The sequence below is a fragment of the Aspergillus fumigatus genome, chromosome 5 (assembly GCF_000002655.1).
Source record: "Aspergillus fumigatus Af293 chromosome 5, whole genome shotgun sequence".
NCBI lineage: Eukaryota > Fungi > Ascomycota > Eurotiomycetes > Eurotiales > Aspergillaceae > Aspergillus > Aspergillus fumigatus.
Window position 1 is genome coordinate 2,775,035 of NC_007198.1, and position 17,885 is coordinate 2,792,919.

The 17,885-nt window shown below is 48.7% G+C and overlaps 5 protein-coding genes across 5 annotated transcripts; 3 read left to right on the top strand and 2 right to left on the bottom strand.

The window, feature by feature from the left end:
* The first annotated feature begins 60 nt into the window (after nt 1-60).
* AFUA_5G10850 (uncharacterized protein) lies at nt 61-3,604 on the top strand. Its single transcript, XM_748467.3, has 3 exons — nt 61-616; nt 702-829; nt 894-3,604. Exons 1-3 carry the CDS (start codon nt 519-521, stop codon nt 2,978-2,980), a joined length of 2,313 nt encoding a protein of 770 aa, XP_753560.2. The 5' UTR covers nt 61-518; the 3' UTR covers nt 2,981-3,604.
* Nucleotides 3,605-4,213: 609 nt separating this feature from the next.
* On the top strand, nt 4,214-5,024 carry AFUA_5G10870 (uncharacterized protein; the record flags this gene model as incomplete). Its single annotated transcript, XM_748466.2, has 2 exons — nt 4,214-4,261; nt 4,320-5,024. The coding sequence occupies 2 exons, from the start codon at nt 4,214-4,216 to the stop codon at nt 5,022-5,024; spliced, it is 753 nt and encodes a 250-aa protein (XP_753559.2).
* Nucleotides 5,025-5,128: 104 nt separating this feature from the next.
* AFUA_5G10880 (putative SNF2 family helicase) lies at nt 5,129-9,527 on the bottom strand (the record flags this gene model as incomplete). The annotated part of the gene is made up of 13 exons (XM_748465.3): nt 5,129-5,639; nt 5,697-5,873; nt 5,935-6,854; nt 6,914-7,109; nt 7,166-7,253; nt 7,310-7,409; nt 7,465-7,598; nt 7,676-7,795; nt 7,852-7,936; nt 7,992-8,076; nt 8,124-8,144; nt 8,195-8,924; nt 8,974-9,527. 13 exons carry the CDS (start codon nt 9,525-9,527, stop codon nt 5,346-5,348), a joined length of 3,504 nt encoding a protein of 1,167 aa, XP_753558.2. The 3' UTR covers nt 5,129-5,345.
* Nucleotides 9,528-10,324: 797 nt separating this feature from the next.
* Nucleotides 10,325-13,808, bottom strand: AFUA_5G10890 (MCM DNA helicase complex subunit MCM6). The gene is made up of 4 exons (XM_077804838.1): nt 11,996-13,808; nt 11,792-11,927; nt 10,753-11,730; nt 10,325-10,684 (listed from the first exon to the last, which is right to left on the bottom strand). The coding sequence occupies exons 1-4, from the start codon at nt 13,633-13,635 to the stop codon at nt 10,565-10,567; spliced, it is 2,874 nt and encodes a 957-aa protein (XP_077660974.1). The 5' UTR covers nt 13,636-13,808; the 3' UTR covers nt 10,325-10,564.
* Nucleotides 13,809-13,949: 141 nt separating this feature from the next.
* Nucleotides 13,950-16,668, top strand: AFUA_5G10910 (uncharacterized protein). The gene is made up of 3 exons (XM_748463.2): nt 13,950-14,572; nt 14,647-14,981; nt 15,116-16,668. The coding sequence occupies exons 1-3, from the start codon at nt 14,485-14,487 to the stop codon at nt 16,280-16,282; spliced, it is 1,590 nt and encodes a 529-aa protein (XP_753556.2). The 5' UTR covers nt 13,950-14,484; the 3' UTR covers nt 16,283-16,668.
* The last annotated feature ends 1,217 nt before the right edge of the window (nt 16,669-17,885 follow it).

Sequence of the window (17,885 nt, forward strand, 5' to 3'; positions counted from 1 at the left end):
GAGCTGGTTGATATACGCTGGCCGCTTTTACCCCTTTGGGCAGTGCAGACTGGGACGAAACGTTTTGCGGCCGAACGACTTTCTCCATCCCGACCTCATCTTCTCCGCCCGCAACATCGATTGCTCTCTATCGTTCCCCTTGACTAAAGTCTTCCCGTTGACATTGACAGTGTGATCATATTATCTACTATCCAGATTATTCTTTGAACTTGCCTTGTCGAAGCAATTCCAAAACAAAACCATCCTTGTTACCCCTCATCTCTTCCCAACCACACTTTAATCCTTCACCGATTTCACCTCCGCCTGCCACCTTGCCACTGGCAAGTGGCCTAGCTTTTGAGTTGACCTTTTATCCTTCAAAACCACCTTTCAGTCGATTGAAAGCGTCTTCACTCAACGATCTATCCTTGGCCCACAAGACTAATTCCTGTTGGCGACGCTCATGCCTTTGAAGGTGTGAACCAATGAGCACGCGGTAACAATCTGATCACCATATCACCCACACACTGCCATTCCTTATGGCGCGACGTTACCAGATTGATGAGCTGCTATGGCTGCGCTCATCGCCTCTGGTCACTAAGCCTTCAAATCTACCACCGGTAGAAGAATGGATGGGGTATGAAAAATATCGCTCGCTTTCAGTGACCATACTTATCTCGCTCGCTGGCTCTCATGACACTGACAATTCTACTCATTATCAGTCCGATCCCTGACCCAACAACGCAACGAAAAACTACAAATTCTAGAGACCCCACGAACCCAAACGAAACAACGCCTAGGAGATCAAGCCTATTCGAGAATCGCCATATCTCGAGAAACTCAAATTCTGGTAAATGACGCCATTGTCCACTTTTCATATGCAGAGACTAGCTAACCCGGGGCTGTTGTTGAAGAGGATATTGTTCTCGGGCCTCCCAAAACTGCTTTTGCATCTGCATCTCGCACACCGGGTAGCAAAAGCTCGGTAGATTTCACGGACCGTTCCTCCCGTCAGGTCGAGTCTGATGAGGCATCGAACGAGCGCTTCAACCTGCGAGACAAGTTCTTCAAGGACAGGGAGACCGGAGATAGAGACTTTGATCGCCGTGATGGTAAACCAACGCCGTTCAACGGTCGCCGTGGGGAAAGAGAAGAATGGAACAACGGACGGCCGCGTCGTACCTTTGGCCAAGAGGATCAAGACAGAAAGCCCAGACGCAATGTAGAATTTGACCGTTGGAACCGTGATCAAAGGGAGCAGAATCCTGATCGAGGAGTGACCGAGAAAGAAGCTCAATTTACCCCTCGGAAAGATGGTACGCCGGGTCGAGCCAGGCATGAAGGAAGCTGGTTTCGCAATGACAACGTCCAAGACGGACCAGAGACAGAAGACGAGAAACTTTCAGTGCGGAACAGAGATTGGCGTCGAGATAGACATGGTGCAGATCGCGACTGGAATCGGGGAGCCAAATTTGAACAGGATCCTGAGTGGATGGACACGAATGACAGAGACGAGTCGCGTAAGGTGCATACGCAAGAAGATTTTGAGCGATGGAAAGAGCGAATGAAGGCTGGCTCTTCGCAAGCACAACTGGAGGAGAAGAAAGAAGCTCCCTCCGAATCGGTTGCCAGCAGACCAGCACAGCCTGCGCAACCCGAACACCGACCCACGGATGGCGAAATATTCAGAAGCAACGGGGCGACTCTCCAGTCAGATTCAGCGATGGAGCGTTTCTTTGGACTCCTAGGTGATGCAAAACCCGCTCAGGAGGTCATAACACCCGCCTCCATCGAAACACCTAGCAAGAAAGAGCCAGCACCTGGAAAGCCTGGAAAGTCGTCTCGATTCGCCGGTTTGTTTAGTCCGCCTCCAGGAAGCCCAGCGAAGGAATCGGAGCACCAATTTGGAACCAAATCACCAGCTCCCCAACCTTCGACCAATGATGCGGATCAGGAAGGGTTCCAGCGCCTCTTACAAATGCTTGGAGGAAGCAAATCGCGCAACGCGACACCCCAAATCGACAGCGCGCAGGCTCCTCGCCCAACCGTGGCGCAAGTCGATTCAGCTCTGAATGCTCTCTCTTCTCCTTCCAAGGACTCAGTGAGACGGCCAGAAACCATGGCAGTGCCGGATACCCATCCTCACAGCACGGTTCCCTCAATTCCAGAAAACATGCACGCACACGACTCCCTTTTCAAGGACCCTCAGCCTCGTGACAGAGAGCATCTTCTTCGTTTAATGCAACAGGTCAGGGTGAGCCCGGTCGCTCCACAATCTCACGGACTACAGGGTCAACCTCAAAGTGCCGGTCCAGCTCCTGGTGTAATGAACGTGCCGGAAGTATTGTCCCGCCCCCCGGGCATCCCGACTGCTCAGAAAGGACACAATTTCTTGGATGACCCCGCTATTGCCAACATGCAAAGACCAGATGCTGATCAGCTTCGGAGAAGACCTGCCAATGGACCGCCTATGGGTTACTTTGATGAGGTCCCATTTCCCCAAGGCGGTCATATGCCAATCACCCCTGGTGGCTCCAGGCCTCCTCAAGGGCAGGGCCATCCTGGCATGGGTATTCAGCGACCACCGGGCTTTGAGCATCTTCCACCTCCGGGATGGAATGGTCCTCAGATGCCTCCGCAGCAGGGTGGCGGCCCCAGCCCCTTGGTTCCTCCTCCCGGCATTCCAACCCCAACACGAGGTGTCAACCCGAACTTCATGATGCCACCTATGCATGGCAACGTTCCGCCTCCCAATGAACGCCAGCCTTTCCCACGCGGTGCGGGCCCCCTTCCACCAGGGATGATGCCCCCTCCTGGATACATGAACGTCCCCCCGCCATCCGCTTTCCCACCTATGCCACATAATAGTGACGCTCTCCTGGGACTTGGTCATGGCCAGGGCCCTTTTGAGGGTAATCCTGGTCCACAAGGACCTCCCCCATCCTCCAGACATCTTTTGGACATGTTTGGCCAAGTTGGTGGCCCAGGGCAGTTCCGGTAAACGAGTACGACGCCGACCAACCATGCCTTAAGCGTGCCCAGACTGGAGTTCCTGAGAAGCCATGATACCCCTTTGCTGGAGCATTTTGAGTTGGTTTTGTTGGTTTGTCTGCAATTTCCTAGCTAACTCATGCTGTTCTTTAACCCTGTTTCACTCTTATGCCTCGCAAAGGGGGACCTATGGTCTCACTGGAATGGCTTTGCTCCAGTGCTGTGAGGATATTGTTCAAGTATGATTTATGACGAGACGACCGTCCTCCCGACTTCAGTCTCTTGAGGATTGTATGTGTCATGGCAATAGTGATCGTGATTGTGATCTACTCATCCTGGTTAGCTTATGAATCTCGATCAACTACATGGACGGTCAGATCTATCCGGATTTTGCGATCTAGGAAACTGCGTAATATCTATTTTTAAGTATGAATATGTCCTTGAGACTGGGTAACTCGTCGCTGTCGGTAGTATCTTTTGCAAGTTGTCGGGTCCCTAGTCAAGGACGAACCACCAAGAAGCAAGTGTGTAGCAACATGTCTCCATGCTTGAACCCGCTAACCTTCTGCCTTCTATGACACTGGATTGCCTGCAATCTGTTTGTCACTAAAGCTATCAAAAAAGTACTTTCAACCCTTCAATTCGCCCTATACCTCGGACAAATTGGACATATTGTGTGAAGTGCTGCGCTCTATCCTGAGGTGACGGACATCGTTACTCCACCCTCTTCTCTCTATACTCATCCTGTCAGTTATGCTCACAAGCTCACCTCCTTTCGTCTTGTAAATCAGCCTGGGATTTCTTCTTTGTCTCCTCACCGTCAAAGTACATACCTCAGGCAGCATTCTGGCTTGAGGACCGGACGTTAGATCGTCCACTTCATCCACACTGATTGAACACGCAAGCGCTCTGTTCTCGAATTTTAACCAGCGTTTATCTGCTCTTTACTTCTATCATGCCATGTACGGCCCTATAGAACAGTCTTCTCTCGAGTCGGGTAGGTCGCAGCTAGGGTATCTCCCGAACCTTTTCAGGCCCGCACACAGCCATCGACTAGAGCAGTCACCTCTCCTCAACCCCGCAAGATTTCGACACAAAGTACTCTATTCTTTCTTCTTTGAGGCTTAAGATCCTGGTGAATGACAATGTACACTTCTTTTACGCCATGGAACTTCGTCGTTATCGAGGAGCTTTCCCGCAAACAGCACTAACTTGCCGTTTCTTGCAGTCACCCACGCACACAATGATGGACGAAATAGATTTTGAGCTTTGCTTGGATGTAGATCAGGTCGTGAGTCAATGATGTATTCATAGTTTAAGAGTATACTTCTAACAAGCAAATGACACAGGCCACTGCCTTCTACCGTGAGAAGAGAAAACGGTACTCCATACACAGTAATATCACCAACTCCATAAACAACACGACGCCACGAATCCGGACACACAACGAGCTTGGAGACAGCACTGCAGATGAGAGCATGATTACTATTGTTCCACCGGCGAAGCGAGCGAGGATATCGCAATCAGACGTTCCGTTCCAGACAGAATCCACGAACACAAGTTACCAGAGCACAGGGCCGCTGCTAGATTCTAGTCAGTTTCTCAATCATCATACAGATTTCTTCAACTTTAAGAGAAATCAAGGAGGGCCTGTCAATGCAAATGACGTCTTGCCTGCTGTGCCTCGCCGAGCTATGAGCGAAGAGATGGACATAGACATGATGTATATGGGGAGTGAAACGGAGGCAGAGGCTGAGACAGGGTCACCTCCTGGGAGGTTCCACGATCAGTGTCGGATTCATTCGTTTGGTACTTGGTCAAATCCGTCTCTTAGGGGAGGGCTTGGAAGCTTCTCTTCGCGAGTCAACAATTCGCCTAGCATGTTCGCCATCTACGAGGATGCGATGGATATGGAGATCGAGGGTGTCTTCTGTGGAGAGGAATGGTATTACTCTCCTGACGAAGACAAGGAAAATGTTGAGAATGGCAATGAGCAGGGTAGTATTCTGCAGGAGATGGATTCGAACTCTGTGGCGGTCCATCGACGGGGCTGATGAATTCATGAGTTACTAAGTGCACTATATCTTACGTGGAAGGCAATTGTTGCCATAACTAGTGATATTGTTTGAAAAACCATTATGTTAGATATAGGAGAACTAAGGTAATAATCGAAATTCATATGCTTGCAATATGCGGAATCCTTTGATAACTAAATAACACCGATAAATACCGCCGAAACAACAAGCGAATAATATCCCATAAGCGCATTCTGTTCATTTTGGAGTATTGCGTCTCGAGTACTGAGAATTAAGTCAATGAAGTGCCACTGCCTGTATCCCGTTCTTTGCCCTTGGGTCCTTTACTCTTGGAACGTTTCACGTCGCCTTGCTGGCTGCCTTTGCTTGGTCGCCTTTGTCGGCTTGTTCCCCTTTGGGGCTTATCTCGACTCTGATGCCACCGTTTTCTTGCACCTCGACTTCCGCGAACATTTTAAGAAGGTCAATAATCTTGTCTCGTTTCTGCAGTGCTTCTTCACCAATGGCTTTGTTGATATTGACCGACTTCTTCGTTTGTAGTTGAAGGATGTAGTCATCAATCGTGTTCTGGACAATGATTTTGACAACCTCCACCACTTTCTCTTGTCCTATTCTGTACAGTCGACAGAACGCCTGAGATAATTACCAGTTAGAACGCGTATTCTCGGTTGTCCGTAAACAAATGCGTACCTGCTGCTGCACGGCTTCGTTCCACCAGAGATCCACAAGGATACATTTATTTGCCATGGACATGTCAATCCCTGTACCGCCGGCCATGAGGCTTGCAATCATGACTTTCACTTCTTGCTTCTCCCTGAACTCATTCATACTCAAGTCGCGAGCCCCAACTGACATCTTCCCCGTCAACTATCTTGATGTTAGTGCGCCATGAAGACCTCATTGAAAGTTGAAATTGCAAGGCACTTACACGACAGTGCGCCCAGCCTTCCTTGGCACATATCGAGGAAAAAATGCGAACGAAGTCAAGAAATTGCGTGAAAACGACAACTTTGGCATCTGGATCTTCTCGAACCCAATTAGCTACTAAATCCCGAACCTTATCAACCTTAGCACCAGGCATTCCCCCTTGAGCGGCTGAAATCCAATCCAGCTCCTCATCTTCATTCTGCTGTTTATCACCCGTGTACTTCATTCGTGATCGTTGTGTTGCGGTTGCGAACATCGGACTTCCAAACAATTTGCTTGACTTTTTCTGAGATGATGTTTTGGTCCTTCTAGTGTTGTTCTGAGTCAAACTGGAAGTGACCGACGGCTCATCGAGTACGATACGTTCGGCAGTGCCGCAATATGCGGCCTCCGCGATAGGGTTGTTGCATGTTTGACATACTGGCTTCCCATCCGCAGAAGTGAGACTGTTTTTGAGAATGAAATAGCACTCTTCGCAATACAGGTGCATGCAGCTGGTGATGATTGGACCTATCGGAGTTAACTCGCAGTGTGGGCAGCTGGTTCTTCTCAGGCGTTCATCCCATTGTCCATTCTCGTGGAGCTCCGTAGTAAACTTGTGAAATTGTTTGACAAGCTCTTCTCTGTCCCCGTTAAGCTCATTCCTCGACTGGCTCAGATCTTCGTTATCTGGCGGTGCGGCGGGCAGGGAAACTCCTTTCTTCAAAGTCATAAACCATTTTATTATCTGGGCTGAAGGATGGTCAGGGTCTCTTGTTTCTCTTGCAATTTCGACAAGATCCCTCATAAGAGACGAGTTCAACAGCCCCTTGACAAGATTTTGAGTCGTGAGTAAGTGACTAGAGATCATTCTGAATTTCAAGATCATAGTGAGAAAGCACCGACACTGTGAGAGATACGGATTCGTGACATCGCTGAGACCTTCACCAAGGGGTTGGTTAAATTATGCACCGGCAAAGCAACAGGTTAATAACACGTACCATTGATATTTGCAATGAATTGCTCGAGAACCTCGTCGTAAATTCTTCTTTCTACATCACAGAAATCTACCTTGATGACTGACTCTCCGATATCAGGTAACTTGATGATAGGCAACGAGAAGAGTCGACTGGAATGCGTCCGAAGGAGGATATATGTTCGACATAGATTCCGAAGGCGCTGCTGGGCTTCATCACCCTGTCACATAATTGTTAAGAGGTCAATAGAGTAGCAATGAGGGATCATTTATATACCACGCAATAGCGTTTCACGAACTGACTGTAATCATTCGTGTCTGGATACTCCAGGAAATCGAAGTGCGGATAGAACTCAGTGATGAAGCTGTAGTCGTCCTATTAGCACTCTGGTATCTCGATATAAGAAGCAGGAGTACTTGCTTAGGCACGGGCGTTCCACTCAAGATCCATTTGTGATGGCCAGTGAGAGCACGGACGGCGATTGACGTCGAGGCAAGATGGTTCTTGATCGCATGTCCCTCTGAGTAGACAAAGTCAGTTATAAATGAAAGCTTAGCATTTTTTTAGATGCTTACCATCAAGAATAATCCTCAAGAACTTAATCTGATGCAATGGCCCGATCTCTTTGGCGTAGAGTTCTTCCCACATCTCAACAATCTCCTTTTGATCGAGAACCTCCCCCCTGCGGTTTAACTGTGGATACGAGCGTCTGACCTCGTCGTATGTCGTAATTCTGATCACCAGATGAGTTTGACCATCTGGGAAGCGTGCCGCAGGATAACTTACATGACACTGAACTTCTGCAGACTTTGAATAATGTCGATGCTACGCATTCTGCTCTGAGCACAGTATATAAGGACGTCACCAACAGCGTCCTTCTCACAATGCTTGACGACTTGGCACTCCCTGTTCATATTATCAGAATACATTTTATGAAACAAAACAGCACCGACAGGTCATACCAGTGCCCGACAAGGTGAGGTGGAACGACGATCAATGTTTTGACAGGTTCGTCTGGATTAACGCATCTTCCATCAACAATATTGGCTAGAGCGCAACAGTTAACATTTGCCATGCACGGAATTTGGCAAATGTTACTTACCTAGAGCCTGAATAGTTTTGCCATAACCCATAACATCGCAAAGAAAGCCCCCATAGGGCGGACCACCTGAATTCTCCCGATCACGCTGTTGACATTAGTCGTCTTTCTCAATCAACCATAGCATTTGCTTACCATCCACGCTACACCGAGAAGCTATGTCACATGTTAATTTGGTTCATTAAGCATGCTGAAAGTGTTCAAACCTGATGATGGAAGAGACTAGTCTTCATGCCCTTTATCCTCCACCCGCCCTTGCCATCAGGCCTTGCTTTATGCCTGAACTTTGTGGTTGCCTCGAGGATTGCTTGCCTGTCGGACTTGGCCTGATCCTGATCGGCAGAAGGGATGCTAGCAACAAGTTCAGCGAGGGCACTTTTCTTGTTTTTGGAATTGGATATTGGAATCGCCGGAAGTCCAGCATTGGCTTGAGCGTCTGCAATAACATCGGAATTGAGAAATGCGTTTAGGTCAAATTCCGGATCAAACAAATGTTTCTTGCTAACGTTACTGCTAGCTGGAATATCTTCCTCGCTGTCGTCTGCTTTCCGCTTTCGAGAGCGTTTCTTTCCGGAACCCTTGTTTCTCGTTACACGGCCTAAGGCACTTTCGAGACCTAATTGCATACTTCTGCGTCTTTCTGCGGCAGAGACCCTATTCTTTTGCTTTCGTGGGCCTTTTGAAGGTCGGTTTGCAGACGGCATATCCGACCGCCTACCAGTGTCTCCAGGTAATGATTCAAGTGACGAGTTGAGCAGTTCATCATCAAATAAATCCGGAAAAGTCTCGAGGGTCTGTTCTGCCTCCTCCAGAGCCTTCCGGCTAGCAATTCTCTCCCTGCGCCGAGCGTCTTTCTGCTTTGCTTTTTCATAATGTACTGTGTCCTCGAGAGTCGGGCTCTCAAGGGTACTATACCATGTCTCGATGATATCAAACCTACCACTGTCAGTCAAGTGGGTGTCTAAACCGCTATCATGTGGCCTACCCTGTGGAATCTTCTTCCTGGACCTCAGGCCATTCAGACGCGACATTTTCGTCAACCGATCCCTGAATCCCTGTAACTGCAGCCGCGTCAGGAGCCTCAGAGGATTTCGACGATGATGCCACCACAGGCTGTGGCTCATCCCGATTCATCAGATTCTCAACGACCGTCACACCACTTGGATATTTAGTCGATACCTTGTCTTGCTCCTGGGACATGGCTGTAGGGCCATTGCCTTCGCTCACACTCCCATTCTGGGAAGCTACGAATTGTCGAATTTGCTCAATCTCATTATGATCAAGGGTATTGTCCGCCGGCTGGCTCATAAAAAGTTGATTGTCGAAATATGCAGATGCTGTGCAAGCTGTTGATGGTACAGTAGTCGAGGGAGGTGCTGCCGTATCGTTTGGGCTGGAAGTCGTTGGGACAATTTTCCGTAAAGCTAAAACGCTTCGGGCATAGAGGGCTTTCGATGCAGTTTGCTGTCGACGTGCATCTATATCCTTTAACTGAGAAAGGTCGATATCTAATTCAGATGGCCCTGGTTCTCGCAACATATTGTCACTGCTTTGTGGGGGATCGAGATCCATTGGTTGCGGGTATGAAGAGGAGAGTCACAACGTAAGCTATTGGGAATAGACAACTGAGATAACCAAGGAGGACTGATGATCAGACGTTACAAAATGGTTTCAACGGCTCTCCTTCTGCGGCAGTTGGAGAAGGTAGGTTCGGAGGAGACAGTCTTTCGTAAGAGGGAATAACGGGACCCGAGAGGAAGTGTAGCGGAAAGATAGTCTGCTCAGATATTGGAAAGCACGGAAGGAAGATAGAAGTATGTGAGGAACATATAAGAATGGAAGAAGATAGAAGACGGGGAAGATGAACGCCTAAAGTTAGGCTTGTATAGCCTGGAGGCTAGGAAGACGAGGTCAGTGCGAAATGAAAACTGAGCATAAGGGTGAGAAGTGAGTGACAGGAGATGAGACGAGAGAATTGAGAGATATACTTCAGGACCAAGCGAGATCTAAGCAGATAACTGGTTTCAACTTAATCTGAGTTGAAGAAGGTGATGGGGTAAGTACCAGACTAGGAATCTGAAAGAAAGAGAAGCAAGGTATAAGCTCTAGATGTGCTGGGAGCGCTAGGTCGGATCAAGGCAAATTGTGAGGTCAAGGTGACAGCTGGAAGTAGAGGTGTCTATAGAGAACGACTTGAGAAAAACGAATTCGTAGAAACGTCCCGAAAGGGAGATTAAGGGAAGATAAGGCAGTTGGTATGTGATGACAGGCCTCAACAAAGAAGCGAGCCTGCTTAATAGAACGGATGTGATCTATTACCCGAGAGCATGTAGAATGGCAGATTTGAACCCGATGTAGTATTGGGGAAATGATAATAACCAACCCAGTAGAGCCCATACGCCTTAGCCATCAATCTAATACCGAATATCAACAGCAATCCCAGCCGAAAGTGAGAGAAAATTGAATCGTGGAGAAAACAAACAGGTATCATCCCTCATGACCATTTGCTCCATAAGTATGCCCGCCATATATATGACAATCCTTGACCCTGAAACCGAAGAAGAGAACACTACCGCTTAAGCCTCCTCGTAGGCACAGTTAGGATGCAGCACATAGACGGTCCGTTGAACCTGTTCTTGCGGATCCCCATCAGCATCCACCAGACCCTCTCCTCGGATTGGCATGAGGATATTTTCCTGTTGTGTCGAAGATAGTCAGTAAAACAAGCAGTGACAAAGACACTTGCTGTCGGTGAAGAACGAACCTTGACCATTCTTTTCAAAACTTTTCCAGCCAGGTCACGCTCACGCTGTAGGTCTTCCTCGCTGTTTAACTCAGACTCAATTTGCTCCAGGTACCAGACAATCAGATCTTCTTGCTCGACACCTTCGCCCGACCTCGATTCGTCCTCACTCACGCGGCGAACAAACAGATTCAGGATCTTCATGTACTTGTCATACGTGATCTTCGTCTTCTGACGCGGTCGTGCTTCCGCATGGTCACGCATGGGACTGTCACCTTCCCTATCCCGATCAGCCATCTCGTGATCCTCTTCACCAGCGCCTGCATTCGCATGAGTGCCTTCGTCGTCGTCAACTTCAACATCATCCTTCTCGACGGTGACGATGCTCTGGCGTAGGAGGTCATAGGCCTCCCGTACAAAGCTCGGTACGATCTCCTCTACACAGTTGGCCTTGGCGACAGCCTCGGAGAGACGAATCAAAGACTCGAGCTGACGGACTGTGATCCGATATGAAGAGCGGCCAATGCCTCCTTGAGCGTCGTTTGCTCGCAGCTCTTTGTACTTCTCAACAAGCAAAGCCTTAGCTTCTTCAGTGAACACGGGTCTGAAGGTTCGCGCAAACCGAATGTAGCGCTGCAATTGTTCCGTGCTCAATTCTGGCTGGACGGCCTCATCACGGTTCATGTGCACGTTGACGATGTGGTCAGCCAAATTACGGTCCACCGTTTCGTTCGGCTCATCTCGAATCACAAAGAACAAGTCGAATCTGCTCATGATAGGAGCACTGAAGTTGAGATTTGCGCGCAATGTAGCCTTCGGGTTATAACGACCACCAACAGGATTAGCAGCTGCAAGAATCGATGCACGAGCATTAAGTGTAGTATGAATGCCCGCTTTGGCAATAGAGATAGTTTGTTGTTCCATCGCTTCGTGGATAGCAACTTGATCGCTGATGTCCATCTTGTCAAACTCGTCGATAGCACAGATACCCCCTCCGTTCTGTCGTGTGTCATTGAGTTAGCATGAAAAATAGTGTGTGGACAGCGCGGGCGCGACGTACAGCAAGCATCAGAGCACCGGCTTCAATAGTGAATTCACCAGTCTCGGCATCTTTGACGACAGATGCGGTCAGACCGGCTGCAGATGATGCCTTGCCGCTAGTATAAACAGCGCGAGGATGCAAAGAACAGATATACCTGGAACGAAGAAGGTTAGGGTCGTCTTAAATGGCACATTGATTGTGTTGGCAGGGTTGAAAGCATACTTTAAGAACTGACTCTTGCTTGTCGAGGGATCACCAACAATGCAGATATTAATATCACCACGCAATTGCATGTTCTCCTGCTCCGTATGTTTGCTGACACCTCCAATCAATTGGAGAAGCAACCCCTTCTTGATCTGCCGGTGACCGTAGATCATAGGGGCGATTGAATCTACCAATCGAGAGTAGATATACTCTGAGTGGACCAGATTCTTCAAGTCCTGCACTTCGTATGGGGTGAAACTCTGAAGGAGAGCCTCCTGGGCTTTGTCCTCGTCGACTTCCGGTTCATTGTTTTGGTTCAATGAAGCCAGGATGTTGTGGGATTGGCCATTCAACTGCTGGTTTGATTGCTGGCCAGGAGTTGTGGTGTCAGGGGTGACCATACAGGCAAGGAACGCCAGTCGATAAGTCAAGTCTCTGACACCCAGTGACTTGAGACCAGTGACACCTCCTCCACCGACATCGCCACTCCGGAAAGCACCGTTATCGCGAACAGCCTCCGGTCGTACACCTGGAAGTCCCAGTTGACTGACATCAGGAATTACAATCAGCGTCCCGGTGAAGATGCAACGTTCACCGGCCTTGGCGCGGTCGACCATCTCGCCACGCAAGATCACATCCATGGTGCGGGGCATGCTCCCAGTTGGAATTTCGTGTGATGACTCCTGTAGTTTCACCTTTTGCCAGTCGACGAATGTGCTCTTCCCAATATCGAGGCGCCATCCAGAGCGGTTCATGCATATGTCGTTCGGGCACTGTGTTGGCTCGGTGTATCGGAAAGTCTGTTCCACATTCGAGACAACAGATTTGCACTGCTCACAAACGAAGGTCCCAAGAGAGAGCTCAGGCCGAATCTCAGATGTTCGAGTAACGGTACCAGAAATTGAGAGCAGCTTTCCAATTTGGGCGGTACGGAGTTGGCGCAGTCTAGAAACCAAAGGCAGGTTGTAGAATGCCAACGAAAACAGCTTGTCAGTCTGCTGATGGCGGGTTTTCTCGCGCATATTCCGCTCCAAGTCAGGGTTTTCGGTCACGCTTGCATTGGCGGCCATCATGGATGAGCTAGCCTGGGAGGAGGCACTGCTGGCTTGACGATGAGAAACGAAGTATTCGGGTTCATATTTCGCAATTAAATTGTGAAGGGCCCTTGTTAGGAAGGGTTGGAATCGAAAGTATTGGTTGGCAATCGCATCCGCCAGAATCTGGTTATTGAGAGAAGTCAAGTGGGTAAAGTCGACATAGAGGGTAGAAAGCTCGAATTTCTTCATGCCGTGGATTTGTGCGATATAATATTTGTCACTCAGTATCTCCGACGACGGTGGAGGCGCCGACAATGACGGTTCCTCCACATAGGTCTCAAGCAGTTCTTCAAAGGCCTGCTGTACTTTCTCTCCGGCCAAGTCGACCACCGGAGGAGGCCCAGGAAGATAGGGATTTCGAAGTCGACTTACAGTCGACCGGCTAGGGTTCACGACCTGGTCATCGGGGAAGCCGCCATGTATCTCGCTCAACGGGCCATTACTTTCGGATGGCGGTTGTGGCCGAGAGCTGGGGAGGTGATCTGAATGGAGCCTATTGTCACGGGAGCCAGCTGTCGACCCCAATTCAGATTGAAGTACGGCGTCAAAGAGGGAAGACATTTTGGGCGAGGGCGGACGGCCAGAACAAGGCCGCTATGGATAGGACAATTGCACAAATCGAGGAACACTGTTATTCGATTGAATAGTAATTTAGTAACAGGACTTTTTCAGTATCGTGACGTTGAGCAAGGCGTTCGATGAAAGCGTTGATAGCCTCAGTAATAATCCCCTCGGAGTCTTAACTTTCTTCTTTCAGAGATACGCGTCTAAGACGCGACGCGCAGCGGAGAAACGATAATGCGATATCGACGCGTAAAGTGGTTTTGATTGCTTATATCAGCAGTTGTGCACGGATCTCTGACACAGGAGACTTATCTGTTGCCTATTCGGGTAAAAGGTCCTGACGGAGATTCGGCCACAACCGTGGCGGAACCCAGCAGTTGGCATCCTTCGGCCAATAGTGCATCAGGACACTAGTCATTTCGGCTTTTGACGTTCTGATGAGCCAATCGAAATGTCGTCTCACAATCAACTTGACTTTTCGGGGTTGGACTATCGGGGCTCTTGGTCGACCCTAGTCCCCTCTTATGACCCACTGCCCTGCTGGTCTTTCAACTCCTCCTAGTCTCCTCGTCCATCATAAGAATGGGCAAGTCGGGGTCGATACTTATCGTCGGGAGCTGATCATCGTCAGGTCGTCCCTATCCTTGACGACGACTTGATCGCAAAGCTTATCACATTGCCTGGATTCTCGGAAGCTGTGGTTATGGGTTGACATCTTTCAACATTATTGTTTCGTGCTGACGGTATCCCGGCGAATCGCACAACCCGCTATGCAGTCATAACATAATCGTTGCTTGTTAAGTACGTCAGTCATCAAAAGAGTCTACTGCCATATGCTAGCTCGTGATGGCTGCACCCAGGCACGCTCTGCCCAATCTGTCGCAGTTTGCACCTCTAGCTGGAGTAATTGACACCTCTTGCGAAAGCCAGCCAAGTCAGTGCACCCTCCATCTACCGATTTTGCTCGAAGTCTTCTGAGCTTGCTGACCCTTGCTTTGCTGTTGACAGTTTGCCCCAAAGATGGGTCACAACCTTCTACGAAATCGAAGAGGCGGAGGCGTCTCTCGACCACAGATGATCAGCCTGCGAAAGACAGGATATTCTTTTTTGTCGATTCGAATTCTTCATCGCGAGAAAAGCGGGCGTATGTAATGCGCCACCATGTCCAGGAAAAGCGAAGGCAGCGCAAACATTTACACTCCCACAACTCAGATGATAGAAGGAATAATCGACCCCTCCGGTATCTTCCATGGAAGCAGAAGACGAACGAAAAGGACAACCTAGATGGGACTGATGCAGTTGGAGGAACTGAAAGTGAGACGGTGTCTCACAGTAACGCCTTGGTACGTGGTTATCACCTTGAGTTGATTGAGCGGATCGTGCGTGATATACAATGTTCCCATTCTAGGAATTCTCTGCATGATATGTGTATTGGTCTTTGCAAACTGAAACGAGGACGCTAACGTGGGACATCTAGATTCAGACACGCTTTCCCATGCCTAGACCTGTAGTCAGTGCGTCTAAAACACCACTTCTTCCATCGCCTATTACCCCACTTGATGCATCCAGTCGAGACCCTTTCCACAGTCTACCGATAGTCTGCTCAAATGAAGACCTTGAGCTGATTGATTGTTGGACAAACAAACTCACATACTGGTCTGGTCAAAATAAGTACATTAAGGACCAGATTTTCCGCTCTGCCATGGTTCACCCATTACCTTTTCAAGCCGTCGTGCTTGCCTATTGTTCCCGCTGGAAAGCCCATATCCACAATTTGACGGATAGCCGACAAGTTCAAACTCATGTTGGACAAGCCACGCGAAACATAGAAATGATTAGAAAAGGGTTGATGGATATTGACAGAGACAATCTCGCCATGGCATTAACCGGATTGTCTCTGCAAGAAGAAAGATTCGGTAGCCAGCAAAAGGCCCGAGAATATGCTGATCAGGCTGTCCAGATTCTTCGATCCCAGGGCGGGGCTCTCAGAGGTGTTCAGGTATTTTTGCATTATGTGCTATATGTCGCAATATCTCCACATCCAACTGTTGACAAAGTCAGTCAACGGTGGCTGGTCACGTTTCTTCGCGCGGCTGAGGAAATGATGCATAAACACTCATCAGCTGCGTGCTTGTCGTCTGTTCCCCTGCGACGGGAGGCATTTCAAATGGATGGCATATTGTTCCCTTTGCTCTCCAGCGGGCCACGCCCATCACAAGTGCCGCACACTTCGCGCCTATACGTGGTGCGGGATACGCCCAGCCAGGAGATCTGCCGTACTGCAGCACTCATCTATATTACAACAACTTTATGGGATTTCCAAGACTCGCCGAGTAAATTGAATCGCTTCCTCAACCATGTTATCACGGTTGTGAAGCAACATCAGCTCGACCGTCATCCTGCATGCGAGACTCTGTTGTGGGTCTTATTGGAAGAAGGATACGATGCAGATATGAGGGATCCCGAACGAGCATGGTCTACCGGCGAGCTATTGAAGACACACAAGCAACTTCGGCCAGACCTACAATTCCAGTTCAATGAGATATTACTGAGCCTATTAATGCTCACGCCTCCCGTGCGCGGTATTGATGCTTTCGAGGAGGAGCTCAACGCCGTTACACCTCAAATTGTGGAGCAGCTTTGAGACGCTGCACGGGACTTGTTGACAGAGCAGTTAGTCTTTGGTGATCTGGCCTATACCATTTTCCTAGTATATACTTTTCTAGATATGAAGTTTTCCTTGCCTGGGGAATGTGGGCTCCGGCTTGCAGGCAGCCGTGCTCATCCCATTTTGCCAATTTAACGACTTGAAGAATTGTTCAGACTGTCTTTCCCTTTTACACTTTAATTCTATGTATTTTCATATGGTGCAAGCTATATTCACAAGCCAGTGCTGCGGCGCCACATACCTATGTTTCTAACCCGACAATGCAAAGGTTTGCTCGAAGAGGTAAGGTACTAAGGTACTCCCTACAATGTGCAAGTCTCGAGAATCTCCGAACAGCGCTGCATGAAGTAACGAATTTCGCATGCCACACGTTGATCCTTGGGTTATCTCGTAGGCGTAGTACTTCTACATTGCGCGAGCCACAGATACAGAAGAGGGGGGAGTATCAATTGGTGTAAGCGTCATCGACTTCTGATCAGTTCTGCAGATTGTAGATTATACATCTATCCAGGCATTCTACCGAGTGTTCCATTTGGCTGTGACTAATCTCCGCAGATCGTGCTGCAGAACGAACCATGGGTGGTTAGGTGGAGAAATCTTGTGAACCAAAGACCAAAGATGACCAGAGTACAGCTGTACCAGGTGAAGATTCTCCGAGGCTGATGGTCATGCAGGTTTTGCGGCAGGTCTCGATGGGGTGCATGAAGATCGTTATTACCTTGCGAAAGGTTCCCTTGGAATATGCAGAGGGTGTTTCCAGGAAACTTTGATCTGTGCTCTATACGGAGAACAAAACTTGATTCCAAATCTGGGATAAGAATCGAAGATTAGTTGCCACAAATCACACAGCATAATGTACGGACTACGGAATATGCAGTAGGCTACGAGTATATGTAAGTGAACTGTGGCTGGTGAGACTAAATGCAAGTCCCTCAGTACTCGGAGTAGGTGGGTTAGCTGGGTTCAGACATTACTAGGTTTGCCGCTTTTGGACATCACGATACTTACCCGTACCATCCTGCATGATACATCCTGATCCCTCCAGTTCTGCCAAGGTACTGAAACAATATTGATGATGATATGGTCATGACGTGAAACCAGTCCCGCCGCTCATCATATGATTCGATCTGTCAAGATCATACCTTGTCTTTGAGATTGAAAGCGGTAATTGACTTTGCCCCTTGAATGCGGGGAGACGATCGAAATGGCTGTGGTACTTCGCAATTATGTACAGAGTAGCATTTGTTCCTGAACAGTGACGTACAGCGAGGTACAATACACCCGACCTAGGAAGGTTTAAGGAGCTGAGTTGGTGGTTGCAAAAATTTGCCACAGATTGAATTCATCACGACGCAAGTGGGGCGCAATTCCCAGATCTAGTGGAGCCAGGTCATCAGCCTGGGCAGACATTGGCCAATGTACGGATTACATGCGCCAGTTTTGTCGACCAAGCTGATAGAAGTACTAGCGCTAGTGAAGTACAATCAGAAAGCACTATTGGAGCTAATTTGGTTAGTGAACCACATTGCGACTGAGAAACTTGCTGCTCAAAAGCTCAAGGATATGCGAAGAAAAAGCA